We start from the raw sequence: 17,758 nt of genomic DNA, 5'->3' as shown, positions 1-17,758 counted from the left end.
GTCTAAAAGCCAACAGCTGTTCAGATCTGAAGGTCTGTGGGAGCCCGCCTACCAATGAGGTTGTTTGTCAGCGACACTAAATGATTTGGAGGACAAGCAGTAGGGTTACTGCAGGTTCTGACCAACTCGGATTCAAAGGACAACCCTCCCAAAGAATCAGGAGTGTCTGGAATGTCAAGTGGATGGAAGTCTCCCTGTGAAGGAGGAAGGGTTCTGATTGTGCTCTCTCTGAGCTGGCCCTTGAGGTTACCTTTAGGAGGTAATGCCTGGTTTTCATTTTCTGCAGAGGGACCCCAGGTAGCACGAAGCCATTTCGGTTTCCAGGTGTAGTTAGCTGGCAGAGAGAAAGCTGTTTGGGGTGACTGCCCCGTGTGGTTGTTCAGATCTATAGCATCACCTGGAATAGAACAGTGACCTTTAGAGTAGTGGTTCCTTTTGCTGTCTTTGCCATCAGTTTCTCTTTTTCCTCTCAACTGGTTACCATTAACTTCTTTTCCAGATATTTTATGAGTGTCTTCTTTATTACTTGAGTTGATGTTTTGAAGATGACCACAGGTAGTACTAAGCATGCACATCTCAGAAAGTAGCGTTTCCTGTTCATCCAAAATGCCTTTGTCATCATTTCCACTGTGATTATCAGGATCTGTCTGAAATGCAGGTGGATTTAAACCAGGGTACGCTGCTGTGTGTGTTTGCTTTTCCACTAACAGACTGTAATCAGGTGCAAAAGAGAATCGTTTCAGTGAATTTGCAGATGTGTTTTGATATTTGGCAAGGTTTTGTTTTGACTGGTTGGTACAAAATTCATTATGTTCATCCTTCAATTTATATTGTCCCCAAAGCCCTCTTTTAATCTTTTTAAAACCTAGATGGAATATTTCTAGAACATTTAAGAAAAGTGAAACAGTAGCTATGGATTGCATAAATAATAGGAATATCGTCTTTTCTGTGGGTCTTGAGACGAAACAATCAATTATATTTGGACACGGGTGGCCGTGGCATTTAAATAGAGGCTCTAAATGAAATCCATATAAAAGATACTGTCCAATCATGAACCCAACTTCAACCACAGAGCGAGTGAAAATGTGTATCACATAAGTGCAAAGCAAGGTTCCTCTGAGTGGAGCTTTATTTAGTTTCCTTTGCTCAAGCTGACGCAGTTCTTGCTCCAATCTCCTCCGATCCCCAGGCATTTCAAGCTCTGCCTCCTCCAGTTCACCCCTCAGTTGAGCTCTCTTCATCTGCCTCTCCTTCTCCAGAACTCTCAGTTGGTACAAAGCATGGCCCATGTAGACCAGGGATGGTGAAGACACAAATATCACCTGCAAAACCCAGTATCTAATGAGGGAGATAGGAAAGGCCTGATCATAGCATACATTTCTGCAGCCGGGTTGTTCTGTATTACAGATGAAGTCAGACTGCTCATCATTCCAGACATCTTCAGCAGCTACACCCAGAACAAGCATTCGAAATATGAACAGGACGGTGAGCCACATCTTTCCAATCATGGTGGAGTGGACGTGAACTTCCTCCAGAAAGCCTCCAAGGAAATTCCAGTCCCCCATGTTTATTTAGTCAGCCATCTTAGCTCTGAACCCCATCAAATAGGAGGCAGATAAATTCTTCCATTCTGAAGGGTGTGCTATTTCTTAAGGCAAACCTATGGCCAAAATATGAACAAAGCATCACTCGTTCAGCATGCTGGTTGCTCTACTTTTTTCCCTAGAAAGTTGTAATAATCTGTTACCAAGAATATGTTTAAGATGTCAGGAATATAAAATCATTTATGTTTAGACCTTACAATGCAATGGGAAGAAAAAAGATACCTGGAGGAGGGGTGTATATATTCCCTCCTATGAAGAATAGAATTATAGGAATTCCTATAAGAAAAGAGTCTTCTTACTCAGCTGAAGTTTGTTGTTTTATTTTTTTTAACTGAGAACTTTTGGAGAGGTTCCTAAAACTACTGACTTGATCTTACAAACCTATTAAGATTATTTTATATAAAAACTATAACCAAAGTCAATGATTTTAAAATCTCATTTATGAGCAAAGGAAAAGGCATGTTTCATTTCATAATCCAGTAAGATACAGCATTTAAAGAAGCCAAAAGAAACAAATCTGGCTCTCGCTATAAGAATGTAGATTAGTTTTTTAATCCACATTTAAATGTCTAAATTCTAGTTTCTTTCTGGCAGTTTTTGAGCATTTTCAGAAATCATTTCAGTAATATATTTATGAATATTTATGAAATTATTACTAACTTTGCTGTGAAAATTTTCCAAAAATTCTCAACTATTTTCTACTACCAGGTTGTTATTAGATATTGCTTGAAATAAATGGATCATTGGTATGGTGGTAGTATTATAGAAATTTTCATTATAACAGTATTTTACCTTTTTAAGACATGTAGCTTGGTTTGTGGAGGGAGCAGTGGGGCGAGTTATAATATAGGTGCTTGGATTATAAGCCAGTAGGTTCCATGTTAGAGTTGATACCCTAGGATATCTAAGAGAAAATATATCCCAAAGGAAAGAAAAAAAGAGTGAATGTTTTCATTCACTTTCATTTAACATATAATTGTATGTCCTATATCCCTTATAGAAACGGAAATGTTATACAATCAAACAACATACTGGGATATTATAGCTACAAGATATGTTCATCACAAAAATCCTATGAGGTAGGTATGTTGTTCCCCCATTTTACAGATCAGGAAACTGAGGCACACCTTAAATTACCCAAGATCACACAGCTAGAACTGGTATTCAAACTCAATCACTGTGGCTCTAAAGTCAGCTCTTAACTGTTTTACTAAACTGTTATTTTTCCTCTCTAAGCACACTTGAAATTTTCATGAAAGAGATATTAAGAAATCATCTGTTTTCTCTTACAAGTTTAATTATTTAAATTAGGTATGTCACATAGTGAAAGTTTTGACTTTTTAAATAACAGGTTCTAGAGTCTTTAGTTCCTTTTTGAAAGCTTTATATAGTTCAAAAGACTTGCAGAAGCATCAAACTTCTAAAATTGAGTTGTATTCCTGAGATAGAGAAAATTTCTATTTGACTTTATTATGTTAATAGTACTATACTCTTTGACCCAACAATCCAAAGCATTTTAAAGTGTAAGCAAAGATATTATTCTTGTTGTTTATAATAATCATAACTTGAAAATATCCAAAATAATTATCAATACAAGAAAGACTGTATTGTACATATAAATAATAGTACATCCACAGTGTGGTACTATGCAACCAATAGAAATAATAAATATATACTAATATAAAAAGACACTGATATATCGTTTCAGTAACATTCACATTATAAAATATAGAATAATATGGCCCCATTATTGTAAATTTATTTATATGTAGAGATGCATCCAATAAAGCCTAGGATATTCATCAAAATATTAACTATGATTATCTCTGGGTAGTGTGATTACAATTGACTTAATTTTTTATAATTATATATATTTTAATTTTTTCTTTTACCATGAGCACTTTACTGTTAAAATTACCAAAAGAAATTAAAGTTTTTTTTTTTTCCTTAAAGGGCAAGTGCATGGTATTTCCTGAAAGAAGAAGTACTATTATTTAGCTTCAAATCTTAGGTCCTAAAGCTTTCATAGCAAATGACACAAATACTAATATACACAGATACAGTACTATAGAGTTCAAAAGAAAAAACAAAATTTCAAATGACTCTTAATTAGCTAAGACAGAGAGATTAACACAGACCTTTCTCAGTTTAGGTAAATCTGAAGCAGATCATGCTTAAAAGTTATACCACAGCCATCTTCAGCTTAATCTCTGAATGTGTCCCTTTGCAGATGTAGAGCAGATTCAGTTTGGTTCAGTGCAGTGAGTGAGTCAGGCATCAGCTAAAATCCATCTCCCTGTCTTCATTCCTGCTTCTAAAACAGCGCTACCCAATGGAACTTTTTTTTTTTTAAATCCGGTGGAACTTTTTGCAGCAATGTTGGAATAGACTCCATCTGCACTGTCCAATAAGATGGCCACTAGAAACACATAGCTATTGAGCACTTGCAACGTGGCTTGTGTAACAGAGGCACTGAGTTTTTAATTTTATTTAATTTTAATTAAATGTAAATAGCTACATGTGCCTAGTGGCTACCTTATTGGGCAGCACACATAAAGAATATTTCCAACATTTCTAATACTACAGCACAGTTTAGGAGACGAAAATTATGAGCCCCAAATTAAGCTGAATAAATGGCTCCTCTATAATTCAGAGATGTCACATTTAAAACACCAGATGTTTGTGTGCTTTTTTAATGGTAACTTTACCCCCCCGGGGAACCCAGAAAGACATCACTGTTTTTGGTAATGTGAACGATGTTTCTAGTACCAAAATAATCTAACTAGATAATAACTTCTTAGTCATCAGTCTTAATAATCAATGGGTCATGTCCGATTTCATAGTTAGGTGAATCCTGTTTCTCTGTCTAGTTTTCTGTTATTAACAATTACATTGCACTTTAGGTCATTAAAGATCTCTCTTCAGAGCTAGTGACCTAGTGGGTTGGCGATGGCAGATAAATATTTCTTCCCTGGGCTTCTTTGCCAACTATAGCTAATTTTCAAATTAAATGCAACCCTTTCATCAGGAAAATATATATATATATTCATATTTGTATATTATGTATTATATAAATTATATATTATGTGTAATATATAAATTATAAATTATTAGTAAACTTAAAAAACACTAAGCTTCATTAGTAGTCAGAGAAATACAAATTAAAATAAAGTATTATTTTTTAACTATCAAAATGTAAATTTTTTCAAGATTTATAATACCTGCTTTTGGCAAAAGTATGAGGAAACTGTTACTCTCATATGCTATCAGTAAGAATATAAATGGATACAGCTGTTTAAAAGGTAATTCAGAGTCTTCCCTGGTGGCGCAGTGGTTAAGAATCCGCCTACCAATGCAGAGGACACGGGTTCGAGCCCTGGTCTGGGAAGATCCCACGTGCCGCAGAGCAACTAAGCCCTTGCACCACAACTACTGAGCCTGCGCTCTAGAGCCTGCGAGCCACAACTACTGAGCCCGTGAGCCACAACTACTGACCCCGCGTGCCACAACTACTGAAGCCCACACGCCTAGAGCCCATGCTCCACGACAAGAGAAGCCACCGCAATGAGAATCCCGCACACCGCAACGAAGAGTAGCCCCCGCTCGCCACAACTAGAGAAAGCCCCAGCAACAAAGACCCAACTGAGCCAAAAATTAATTAATTAATTAATTAATTTTTAAAAAGGTAATTTAGGGAATTCCCTGGTGGTCCAGTGGTTAGGACTTGGAGCTTTCACTGCCATGGCCCACGTTCAATCCTTGGTCGGGGAACTAAGATCCCACAAGCCATGTGGCACGGCCAAAAAAAAAAAAGTAGTTTAAATCTATCAAAATTAACATAGCATTTCTGCTTCTGGATGCTTGAAATATCCATTCATTCATTCATTCTCAAAGACACACTGCACATACTAGGATGTTCACATAGCACTGTTGGTAATAATACAAAATCAGCACAACTTAAGTGTTCAATAGAGGAATGGTTAAATAAACTATAGTACATCTTTATCATTAACAATTCAGAGAATAAAGATCTCTAGGAACTAACAGAAAGATCCCTAAGTCATATTATAAAACAAGTTACAGAACAATACATGTAGTATGATCTCATTTATCTTGTTAAAAACCTTCATTTCATATGTACATTTAAATAGCTAAAACAGCGAGATTAACCCAAACCTTTCTTAGTTTAGGTAAATCTGAGAAGCAAATCATGCTTTGAGAAGTTATACCAAAGTCATCTTCAACTTGTTCTCTGAATTTATCCCTTGCGGGGTATAGAGCAGATTCAGTGAAGTTCAATGCAATGAGTGAGTCAGCCATCAACTGAAAGCCATTTCCCTTTCTGCTCATCCTGAGTCGAAAAAGGTCTAGGAGAATATACACCCAACTGTTGACAATGGTCATCACAAGGGAAAAGAGCAGGGTTGGGGTGGAAAGGTAAAAGAGTTTCTTTTAAGTTCTTTGTTTAACCAAGAACATAACTGTATTCTCATACTCAAATTTTAAAGAATTCTGAAACAAATCCCAGATCAGCTTTTCTCAAAATGCTAAAATACTACTTTTCTCACTATATCTAATTAAGCATGTATTCTCCTTTCAGAATACAGCAACATGTTTAGGTGGGTTTTAAATAAAACATGCTTATGATAAAAGAAGAAAAAATTGTATTTCCTGCATTCAGGTGACCTAAAACTACTATTTTGGAAAAAGAATGGCCAGCAATCTGGGTTCCATACAAGAAAAGGACACAGGCATCCCAGCTTTCAGATGACATTTTACCTTTTGTAAATACCCACTCATAGAAGAGCCACTAGCCACGTAAAGGATGAGAATCTTATCATAGATGAGACTCCGAAAAGAGTCCAGGTACATAGTGTGCACGAGAAAGATAGTTCCAGGTTCCTTGGGATCCTAGACACACTATTCAAATCTTTTTTGTTTTGTTTGGCTGAGTTGGGTCTTTGTTGCTGCACATGGGCTTTCTCTAGTTGCAGTGAGTGGGACTACTCATTGCAGTGGCTTCTCTTGTTGCAGAGCACGGGCTCTAGGCAAGCGGGCTTCAGTAGTCGCAGCACGCGGGCTCAGTAGTTGTGGCGCAAGGGCTTAGTTGCCCACACTATTTGAATCTTAAACTAGCAATCCAGAGAATTCTTCTATAAGGTATTTCTACCATTCTTGGTACACCCTTAGAAATGTTTCTTCCCATACTCCCATGATATTATTTTTTAAAAATAAATTTATTTATTTGTTTATTTATTTATTTTGGCTGTGTTGGGTCTTTGTTGCTGTGCACGGGCTTTCTCTAGTTGCGGCGAGTGGGGGCTACTCTTCATTGCGGTGCGCAGGCTTCTCATTGCGGTGGCTTCTTTTGTCGCGGAGCACAGGCTGTAGGCGTGCGGGCTTCAGTAGTTGTGGCGCGTGGACTCAGTAGTTGTGGCTCACAGGCTCTAGAGCGTCAGGCTCAGTAGTTGTGGCGCACAGGCTTAGTTGCTCTGCGGCATGTGGGATCTTCCTGGACCAGGGCTCGAACCCGTGTCCCCTGCATTGGCAGGTGGATTCTTAACCACTGCGCCACCAGGGAAACCCCACCATGATACAATAAACTTTTGGTATTTGGGGAACACAGCACTGATATACCAGGAGGACAGGAGAATATGGGCTGTCAAGTCATTACCAACCTTTAAATCCTGCCCCCTCTTAGACAAGTTACTTGATTTTTTTTAAGAGTTCCCATATCCTCCTCTCTAAGATACAGAGTAATAGCTGCCTTTCTGGGTTGTTAAAAAGATGAGCAATAATGCATATAAAGCACCCCAAACAGTGACTTATTGACTCGAACAGTGATGGAAAGTGATAATCAGTAGTCTGACAGATGTGAAAAGTTTTTATTTTCAGCATAGAACATTATTTGTGGATTCTATCAAGCAATCTCTATAGTATACCCTCCTAGGAGAGCAAGTCTCTTTTAGAGGATACATACCCTCACGCAGCACACCTGGGAAAGAGCCAATCTTTAGTTCTCACTTCCCTTACCTTTTCTTTCTTCCTCTTCCCCCTCATGCACTCAGAAGAGACCCTTCCTTAAACCCTAACTCCTTTTGTAAGCAGTCTTTGAAACGGACGACTTCAGGGGTGTTTTGTCCTCTTTATAAAATTGTTAGCATTTGCTGGGACTTCTCTGTTTCTTCATAGAGAGTTCTCCGGTTTTTTCCAGATGGCTCCTTTTATTGATTGGTTTGTGTTAGGGGCAAGTCAGTTCGCTGGGGATAGGAAAATGTTGAAAAACACAGCAAATAAGATGCAAGCTAAATAAGCTGCAATTGCTATCCAAAACCTTGGATCTTTCAGCAGTGCCTTATCAAAGCAGCTGAACACGGTATAACCAATGGACATTCCAGCAAATCCACCTGCAATGTGAGCTGCAAAAGACACCTTGAGAAAAAAGGGGAAAAAATGGGAATAAGTGAAGAAAATGTTAATTGCATATTTCAGCTGTTTAAAAAACAAATACCATCCCAGTCAAAGAGTCTTAAAAGTCTGAACAGCAAGGTGGTGAGACAAAAGAGACAAAAAAACTCCATGTGCACAGAGAGGAGATATTCCAAATCATGCAAAGCTAAAAAAAATATCAGTTCACTGACTCTGAGTACACAAGACAGAGCCATCATTTCTCTTTATTCTTGGTCATCATTGCGTTTAGGATGGTTCTATATAAGGCCAACCAAGAGAGTAAGAGTTGAGGTGCCATGAGGGATCTCTATAGGAGCATAATCTGATCCCACATAAATGGAATGTCTAAATTAAAAAATACACACAGATAGTCAAACGGAAACTACCAAATTCAAAGACCAATTTCAATAAAACTGGAAATCTTTGTCAGTTTTCTTTTTATTGTAAATTCATCTGGACCCAAACTATTGCTGCTTTCCAATCTGCATTTTATTCTCTGTGAAGTCCCTTCACTCCTGTTTTTTGGAACAGCTACCAGTATAGCAGGTGCAGAGAACTAGAGCCAGTTGTCAGGGCTATGAGAGAGAGAAGTGAAAAGGACAATCCAAAAGGCTGATTTCCTCAGGAATTTTCTTAACTTCCAAGTGTAAAACTGACTGCCCTAAATCTCAGAATTGTTGCCCCTATTTGGTGACCCTTTTTAGCTATTGATATGATAGGTAATTTAAAAAATAATAAACTGAACTCACCGGGGACCCATTTGCAGGGACAAAGAACCTTCTGTAGAGAGCAAATCCCATGTCCGACACAACTAGAAGGGAAAACAGCCCAGTGAAGCCCCACGATCTCCAAAATAGTGCGCCAGTTATTTTTGGTTCCCCTCTAGCAACGGTAGCAACGTTTATTGAGACTTACTCTGTGCTAGGTACTGTTCTAAGAGTTTTACATGTACTAACCTCCATCATTAATCCTCACAACAACCCCATGAAATAGGTACTATCATTATCCCATTTTATAAATGTATTGATCCAACAAGTATTTATTGATTATCTCCCATGTGCCAGGCACTATTATAGATGGTGGAGATACTGCCGTGAACAGATCAGACTGCCTCATGGAACTGAAAGTCTAGTTGGGGAAGGCAAATGAATAAGTAAAACATACAGTATTGTCAAATGGTGCTTAGTGCTATGGAGAACACACAAAGAGAAGAAGGAGAATTGGGAATGCTGGGAGTAGGGTGTGATTTTTAACTGGAGAGTCAGGGAGGATCTCAAGGAGAATATGGCATTTGATAGAGATAAGGGAGCAAGCCATGCTGACCTTTGAAGTAAGAGTCCTCTAGGCAGAGGGAAGTGCGAAGTCCCTAAGGCAGGACCATCCGTACCTGGTGTGTTTGAGGAATACCAAAGCAGTTGATCTGGTTGCATAGGTGGTTTTCAAAGGATGGTTCCCTGCCCCACTGGGGATCCCAGCATCACCGGGAACTTACTAGAAATGAAAATTCTCAGGCCCACCCCAGACTTACTGAACCAGAAACTCTAAAGGTAGGGCTCAGCAGTCTGTGTTTTAACAAGACCTTCAGGTGATTCTGGACTAAAGTTAGGGATAAAGTAGTAGGTGATGAGATCAAACAGAAGCAGATGCAGATCATGTAGGGCCCTTATAGACCATTGTAAGGACTTTGACTTTTACGCTTTGAAGCTTTTGAGCACAGGAGTGACGTGTCTGACTTATGTTTTTAAAAGATGATTCTGGCTGCTGTATAGGAAACATACTCTAAGGAAGCAAAGACAGGAGCAAGCAGACAAGCTAATTACTACTACTGCAGCAACCCAAGTGAGGAATGACGGTGGCGTTTTATACATAAACCAAAACACAGAGGTTAAGTACTTGCCCAAGGCCGCCCATCTCAGAGGCAGTAGTGGGATTTGAACCTTAAGCAGTCTGACTGTGGGAGGCTTCACTCTCACCCACCACACTAATCGCCTCTGATTACCATCAGGAGTACAGAAGATGGGCCAAAAAAGGAAATGAGTCCACATCTTCTAATGGAACAGTGAGAGCCAGAACTTAGACATTCCTCAAATAAGTCAGACCTCTGATGCTAAAAGAGCTTCCAGGTTTCTTGGCTTAGAAGAACTCTGCCCTACATGTGCACTTGGAAACATCTCCTGCAGCTGTCACATTCCACACCCATCCCCCAATTCCCTGTGCTCTACTTAGTGAATGTCCTAGGAGAGAGAAAGACCTAGTCCTTGCCTTTGGGAAAACAGCATCAGGACCATGTGTTCTGGCTAGTTTCCCTTTCAATACAGTATTGACACTGAAGTCACTGGATAGAAATTGAGGTCGAGGAGAAGTACTCAATGTTAATTTAATTGTAAATGACTATCACACAAAATGCTGGATAAATGTGGCTATATTGTTTTTTCGATCATTTGCAATTCCTGATCCAGTGTAAATAACGAGATAGGACGAGGAAAGTATAAGAAAACCACTGCTGGAAAATAGGGTTGACTTACTGGAAACAGTTACTTTGGTCTAGTCTTCCACAGTTGGAGACCTCCTTTCAAAAACTCTTTGTAAGCCTTAGCAATTCGATTTCTCTCTTGTTTTGGCCCCTTCTGACTTACCTGGCCCTTTACCTGGCCTGGCCCTTTCTGCTTCCCAGGGGAGTTTACTTCTAAGCTGCTGCAGTCTCTAAACTGAGACCTGTCTTCCCACCTGAAAAGAAGCCCTCATTCCAATAAACCAAATCATTGTCTTCAATAAAATTTGACACTCATTTTAAGGGAGCTGCCTTTATATGGATTTTTTTGAAGGATGAAAATGTGAGATTTCCTGAACCTTTTCCAGGGAAGCTCAGTTGTTTTGTTAGAAAATAGATCCAACAAATAATGCTTAATGAAGGAAGGTCCTAGGGCCAATTGTCCTTCACAATTAGGAATAATATTTACCATTAAAAAAAAAACAAACTATACATTTTCCCAAGGAAACATGTTTAAAATTAAAATGTACTTGTATTTCATTAATCCGGAGTTTGTTCTAACTTCTCTCATTTTCAATAGTAGGTAAACCAGGCCAAGGAACTTTCAGAAATGGCCTGTGGGGAAGGTTGATGTTAGTGTGTCCTACCTATGTTTGTAGGATATAATAAAAGCACATCATTCAGTGATTGTATTACTTACCTCAAGAATGACAGAATGTTTAAAGCAACTATACCCCAATTAAAAAAAGAAAAGAAAGAATGACAGAATGTTACATAAACCGTATTTGGAGATAACCCTGTGCATGAGGAAAGGGCTTTTACTCCAATATTAAAGGGTATTAGAGTATTAAAACCTTTTCCTCACTGAGGGTTTGAGGCTTATTTTACAAAAGTCATTCATAATTACCTGAAAGAAATAGATTGACTGATGACCCAGGTAACTTGTGTAAGAATATTTTTCTGTCTAAGGACTTGTCCCTTGGTTCTGGTTGTGACTCAGATGGCTCTGCCTGTACAGCAACTCTCCTAACTAACTCCCAGGCATCTGTCCTCCTTTCTGTGCTGACTAGTTTCCCTCACTTTTTGGATTTCTTATGGAGAAAAACAGTATATATGGTATGGTATAAACTAGAAACAAGTCACTTCTTTTCTCTCAGGATGAAATCTTGTTTTTACAGTTAAACTGTTCATCCACTTAATTTAGTCTCTTTTTTGAACTCTTGATACCAATTTGCAGAATCATTTTTTCCTACTATGTGGACAGCCAAAAGCTTAGCCTGTATCAAGTGTCACTTCTGTCTTGGCCTTCAAGTCTGAGCCAACAGTCTGGCCCCAGGGTCAGCCTTCTCCCCGCACCCTCCATGCAGATACAGCTTCAGCAGGAGCAGATCCAGAAATACAAGTTACCAGCCCTGCCTTCACTCTTGTTTGCTTCTACTCTGTATGGCCTGCCACCCATCCAAAATCCTGACTTTCAGACCCGCCTAAAATTCCACCTCTTCTCCAGATTGAACATTCTTCCTAAGTTCTTTCAACATGTAATTCTAGACTATCATTCTTGGAGATTTCCAAAGCCACATCAGTCATGCTCCTAGTTCCCTGACCCCTCTCTTCCTTCACCTCTGCTCTCATCTTCAATCCTCAGCCAGCACTCCATGCTTATATCCTAGATCAGTTTTTTTTTTTTTAATCTGAAATTGAGGAAGAAAATGGATGATATGAATGGTTTTCAAGCTTTCCCTTTCTGACAAAATCATACGCAGAATCTAATGTGTGAACAAGAAAAATCCAGTATATAAAACATAAATGACAGCAGAAAGTAACACAACATTTTAAATCAACTATACTCCAATAAAAAAATTTTTTTAATAAAAAATTTTTAAAATCCAGGGGCTTCCCTGGCGCTGCAGTGGTTAAGAATCCGCCTGCCAATGCAGGAGACACGGGTTCGAGCCCTGGTCCGGGAAGATCCCACATGCCGCAGAGCAACTAAGCCTATGCGCCACAACTACTAAAGCCCGTGCGCCTAGAGCCCGTGCTCCACAACAAGAGAAGCCACCACAATGAGAAGCCCGCGCACTGCAGCGAAGAGTAGCCCCCGCTCGCCGCACCTAGAGAAAAGCCTGCGTGCAGCAACGAAGACCCAACGCAGCCAAAGATAAATAAATAAATAAATATTTTTAAATATATATATATATTTTTTTTAATCCATAAACGATGGTATTGTGGTTGAAGTGGACAGAGTGCCTCGAGCCCTACTCTCTTGACTCCCTGCACTCCAGAAGAAACAGAGGCACTTCTAAGAACCACCCACCAGGGTCTGTGAAAACTCCATTCACACCTTTCTGCTTAGGGCTATGAAGCCGAACCATTCTTTCTGACTCTAGGCTGATGGTCATCCTACTTGTTAGTGTTTGGGAAATGTGAGAAGGCTTTCTGAAGGTTGAACCCATAAAATTGAAGGTGTGAAGTGTTCACAAAACACACTTACTTATAAGGACGATGATGAGTAGTCTGATAATTCCAAAGGCAGGAATCATTTCTCGAAAATTCTTGCAAAGAGATAAATAATAATATAAGCTATCTATTGGCAAATGAAACTTCAACTGTCCTCCCCCTTCATCTGCTTTATCATTTAAAATAAAGTGTGAGTGTCAAATATTTGCAAAACAAAGCATCGGTGTAACAGCCCAGTTTTCAAATGTATTTGGGAAGCACAATGCTGGTGCACTTTGGAGTGAAAATGAAACATGATATTAAATTCCTTGATATAAAGTAGACACAATTTTATTAGCAGGAAATAATCTAAATATAAGTAATAAAAAATCAACACTTAATATGTCATAGATAGGTAGTTAATGCATGCTGTCAAACTAAATCTGATGAAATATTTCCAAGTTTTTTGGTTAATATCATTTGATACATCTTTACCCTCTTTCTAAGTAGGAGTTAGCAAAGACAACTAAAATTTGAGTATTACCTTTATTTTTTTAGATAATTTCAAAAAATTTTAAATGTCGGTCCCAAAACAACCCAGTTGGATTTTAGCTTTGAAAAATCTCACACCAGCTTGCAGTACCCTCGTGTGTTACTAGAGGACAGAGCAGACTCAGAAAGACACTCCCACTTCAGCCCGTTACCTCTCCCTTCCCTTTCAAGTGAACTCTCTTCCCAGAGAGTAGAGATGCTGAAATAGCTGTGTTTATTCTAAATCAGTTATTTTCAAATTGTTGTGACCATGACCTACAGTAAGAAATAATTTACATAACACACATAAATCAAATAGTACTTATCCTTATTACACGTGATGTGTACTGAAATTTTTGTTTGTAAAGGGATTTTCACAATCCTTTCAGCTGTGTTCACAACCACTAATGGGTTGCAATGCAAAGTTTGAAAAACATTTTTCTAAATGACTTCTATTTTTTGAACAGTTTTTTAATTGATTCATATTTCTTCCTCCTAAAGTATCTTTAAAGCACACCTATGTGGTTAAAGGGTTAATTTAGTCAGGATTTTAGCCTGTTTTAAAAAGTGGTTGGCATCTCACATACTGTATCATGGGCGTGTAAAATGGTATGCAACTTTGGAGGCATTTATCAATGAAAATGTAAAGCCTTCACCCAGTAAATCCACTTCTAGGAATTTACCTGCAAAAAGAATCACACAGGGGCTTCCCTGGTGGCGCAGTGGTTGAGAGTCTGCCTGCCAATGCAGGGGACACGGGTTCGAGCCCTGGTCTGGGAAGATCCTACATGCCGCGGAGCAACTGGGCCCGTGAGCCACAACTACTGAGCCTGTGCATCTGGAGCCTGTGCTCCGCAACAGGAGAGGCTGCGGCAGTGAGAGGCCCGTGCACCGCAATGAAGAGTGGCCCCCGCTCGCCACAACTAGAGAAAGCCCTCGCACAGAAACGAAGACCCAACACAGCCAAAAATAAAATAAAAATTAAAAAAATAAATAAATTAAAAAAAGAATCACACAAATGCAAAAAGATAGGTGTGAAAGAACATCCCTTACAGCATTATTTTGAAATGTGAAAAGCTGTAATCACCCGAGATTTCTTTTCAATTAAGGATTAAATGTCGGGATACAGCTATATAGAGCGTGATGTGGAGCGCCTGAAAATACTGAGCTGGATTTCTGTATACTGCCCTGAGTAGATAGGATACTTTATGTTAAGATGCAGAACAATATAAGGGTAGTTCCATTTTTGTAGCATTACTATTGGTAGAATTTTGAATACACATAGAAAATGTCTGAAAGGATGTATATGAAACTGTTAACAGATACTAAATTGGGAACTTTGACTTCCTATTTTTCAATTTTATTTAATATTCATTATTTTTGAGATCGGGGGAAAAAATAAAGATAAAATATGAAAGGAAAACTCTTGTGGCCAAATGGAAGATGTGTTCTTAGTAAATATTGATAAATGAAGATCCCCTGAACCAAATACCAGTAATTGTTTAAAAAAAAAAAAATTTAAGGTCCATAGATTCCACTCCCAAAGTTCTTACCACTAGAACATTCATGAAATAGCCTCCCATCAGAGCATAGACTCCTCCTGAAGCACCCACAAGAGATTTGAGTGGGTCAAAGATGGAGCTGGCAAGAGATCCTAAAGAAATAAAACACAAAGAATCAGATATGACTATAAAAATCATGAAGGATAAATCTTTCTAATCTAAGGTAAAAGTTGGGGAAGCTTGGACAATTATATTAACAAACAACAAATTCACTTTGTCCCTTCCATACTAGAAAAGTATAGCTATGTGGGCTAACTCCCTCAATTTTTATGAAACATTAAATGTTCAATATGAAGACAGTATAACGGTGACAAAAACACAGGCTCTGGAGCCAGAATAACCAACTGTGACTTGAGCAAGTTTCTTAAAGTCTCTGTGCCTTAGTTTCCCTGTCTACAAAATGGGGGTATTAATAGACTTACCTCAATGGGTTGTCAGGAGAAGTAAATGAGTTTATATGTGCATTATGCTTAGAACACTCTGTGACATGTATTTTATACTTGTTAGCCATTGTTTCAAAATATCCTACATGTTCAGCCAAAACTATCAAAATACCTGAGACATTCCAACATTTTATTATCTAAAGGCTAGCTTTCTCATGGAGTCAAGATGTGGTCTCAGAATCCTTCTTAACATACTATTCAGTCACATTCACCAGGCAAGATGAAACCTATTTGCTAACCCAATCTTATATTGCCTGAACCAAAACAAGACTTTAGAACCACCTTATGAAACTCTGAGGTGTTCTCTCTGTACTGCTTAGTTCTATTACTCATTCTCTTGCCTTCAAGGCCCTCCTTCATTCCTTAGGATACAATACAATACAATACCTACTTTATGCAAAAAAGACAGTGTCTGACCTTAGGAATCTTACAAATGGATGAGCAAACGGTTATCATAAAATGCAGAATATAACAACTACTATGATTTTTTTTTAATGTAATAAATTTGCCATGGAAGCATTTAGGGAAGAATGACTTTCTCAGCAGAGAGGTGGAAGCCCTGCTACTCTGAGAGGAGGGAGACAGCATTTTGATTAAACTCTGAAGACCCTTTAAGATTGGACAGGGAAAACAAGGGGGAAGAAGGTCAGGACTTGGGGATCTAGAATAGCAAAGACATAGAAACAAAGTTATATGGATGACTGAAGATCAGTGAGAAGTAGTCCATTAGGATTAAAGCAGTGGTTTTCAAATGTTAACCTGCAAACTAGGGCTGGGTGGTTGTGTCTTAATCATGAGAAATTTATTTTTAAAATACAGATGTCCACTTCTGGCCACAGTGAAGTAACAAGGATAAAATTTTTCCTCCTGCTTGAAACAGCTGAAAGCAGTGGACAAAATACACGAAACAATGGTCTTCAAGATACTGGACATCAGATAACAAAGGACAGTGAGTCCTGAGAAACAAGAAATAAATAAGATGAGTTGACTAATTGCCCAGCTTACTGCCTTGAGAGAGACTGTAGGCTGCAGTACATGAAGGGGGAACCTAGGCAGATCACAGTAAACTTTAAGTTGATGAGACAGAGTCTAGAGTCTAGGTCCATATAGATCCAGGCAGCTAGAGTTCAGACTGCTTCCAAGTAACTTAACTGAGTTACAGAACAAATCTAAGGAATGTTTATAGGAATATAATAATATCCACCATCCAAAGATAAAATGTCTAGCATCCAGACAAAAATTGTCAGACATGCAAAGAAGCAGGAAAATATGACACATAATGAAGAGAAAAAAATCAATTAAAACCTAACAAAACTGGGAATTCCCTAGCGGTCCAGTGGTTAGAACTCCAAGCTCTCACTGCTGAGGGCCTGGGTTCAATCCCTGGTTGGGGAACTAAGATCCCACAAGCCATGTGGCACAGCCAGAAAACAAAAAACAAAAACAAACAGACAAAAAAACCTACCAAAACTAAAAAAAGAGTTACCATATATGATCCAGCAATCCCATTCCTAGGCAAATATCCAGAGAAAACTACAACTTGAAAACATACATGCACTGCAATGTTCACTGCAGCACTAGTTACAATAGCCAAGACATGGAAGCAACCTAAATGTCCATCAACAGATGAATGGATAAAGAAGATGAGGTAAAAAAAAAAAGTGGTATACATACACAATGGAATAGTACTCAGCCATAAAAAAAGAATGAAAACAATGCCATTTGCAGCAACATGGATGGACATAGAGATTATCATACTAAGTGAAGTAAGCTAGACAGAGAAAGACAAATATGATATCACTTATATGTGGAATCTTTTTTTTTTAACATCTTTATTGGAGTATAATTGCTTTACAATGGTGTGTTAGTTTCTGCTTTATATGGAATCTTTAAAAAATGATACAAATGAACTTATTTTCAATAGAGAAATAGACACACAGGCATAGAAAACAAATTTATGGTTATCAAAAGGGAAGGGGGGAGGGATAAATTAGGAGTTTGAGATTAACATATACACACTATTATATATAAAATAGATAACTAACAAGGACCTACTATATAGCACAGGGAAATATACTCAATATCTAGTAGTAACCTATAAGGGAAAAGAATCTGGAAAAAATAAAAAAATATATATATATATATATGTATATATCTGAATCACTTTGCTGTACACCTGAAACTAACACAATATTGTAAATCAACTATACTTCAATTAAAAAAGAAAAAAAAACTACCAAA

The 17,758-nt window shown here is 38.2% G+C and overlaps 2 protein-coding genes across 2 annotated transcripts in view; both read right to left on the bottom strand.

The window, feature by feature from the left end:
• Positions 1-20: 20 nt before the first annotated feature.
• GJA9 (gap junction protein alpha 9) lies at positions 21-1,565 on the bottom strand. The gene has a single exon (XM_061186757.1). It carries the CDS (start codon positions 1,563-1,565, stop codon positions 21-23), a length of 1,545 nt encoding a protein of 514 aa, XP_061042740.1.
• A 6,291-nt stretch (positions 1,566-7,856) lies between these two features.
• The window catches only part of RHBDL2 (rhomboid like 2), a 56,077-nt gene continuing 46,175 nt past the window's right edge, over positions 7,857-17,758 (bottom strand). The window contains exons 5-8 of the mRNA XM_061186756.1: positions 15,066-15,166; positions 13,037-13,097; positions 8,804-8,865; positions 7,857-8,036 (exon numbers count right to left, since the gene is read on the bottom strand). Coding sequence (XP_061042739.1) covers positions 7,857-8,036; positions 8,804-8,865; positions 13,037-13,097; positions 15,066-15,166 — 404 coding nt within the window. The remainder of the gene's footprint in view (positions 8,037-8,803; positions 8,866-13,036; positions 13,098-15,065; positions 15,167-17,758) is intronic.

This window comes from Eubalaena glacialis, chromosome 3 (genome assembly GCF_028564815.1).
Source record: "Eubalaena glacialis isolate mEubGla1 chromosome 3, mEubGla1.1.hap2.+ XY, whole genome shotgun sequence".
Classification (NCBI taxonomy): Eukaryota; Metazoa; Chordata; class Mammalia; order Artiodactyla; family Balaenidae; genus Eubalaena; species Eubalaena glacialis.
This window is presented reverse-complemented; position numbering and strand designations above follow the sequence as displayed.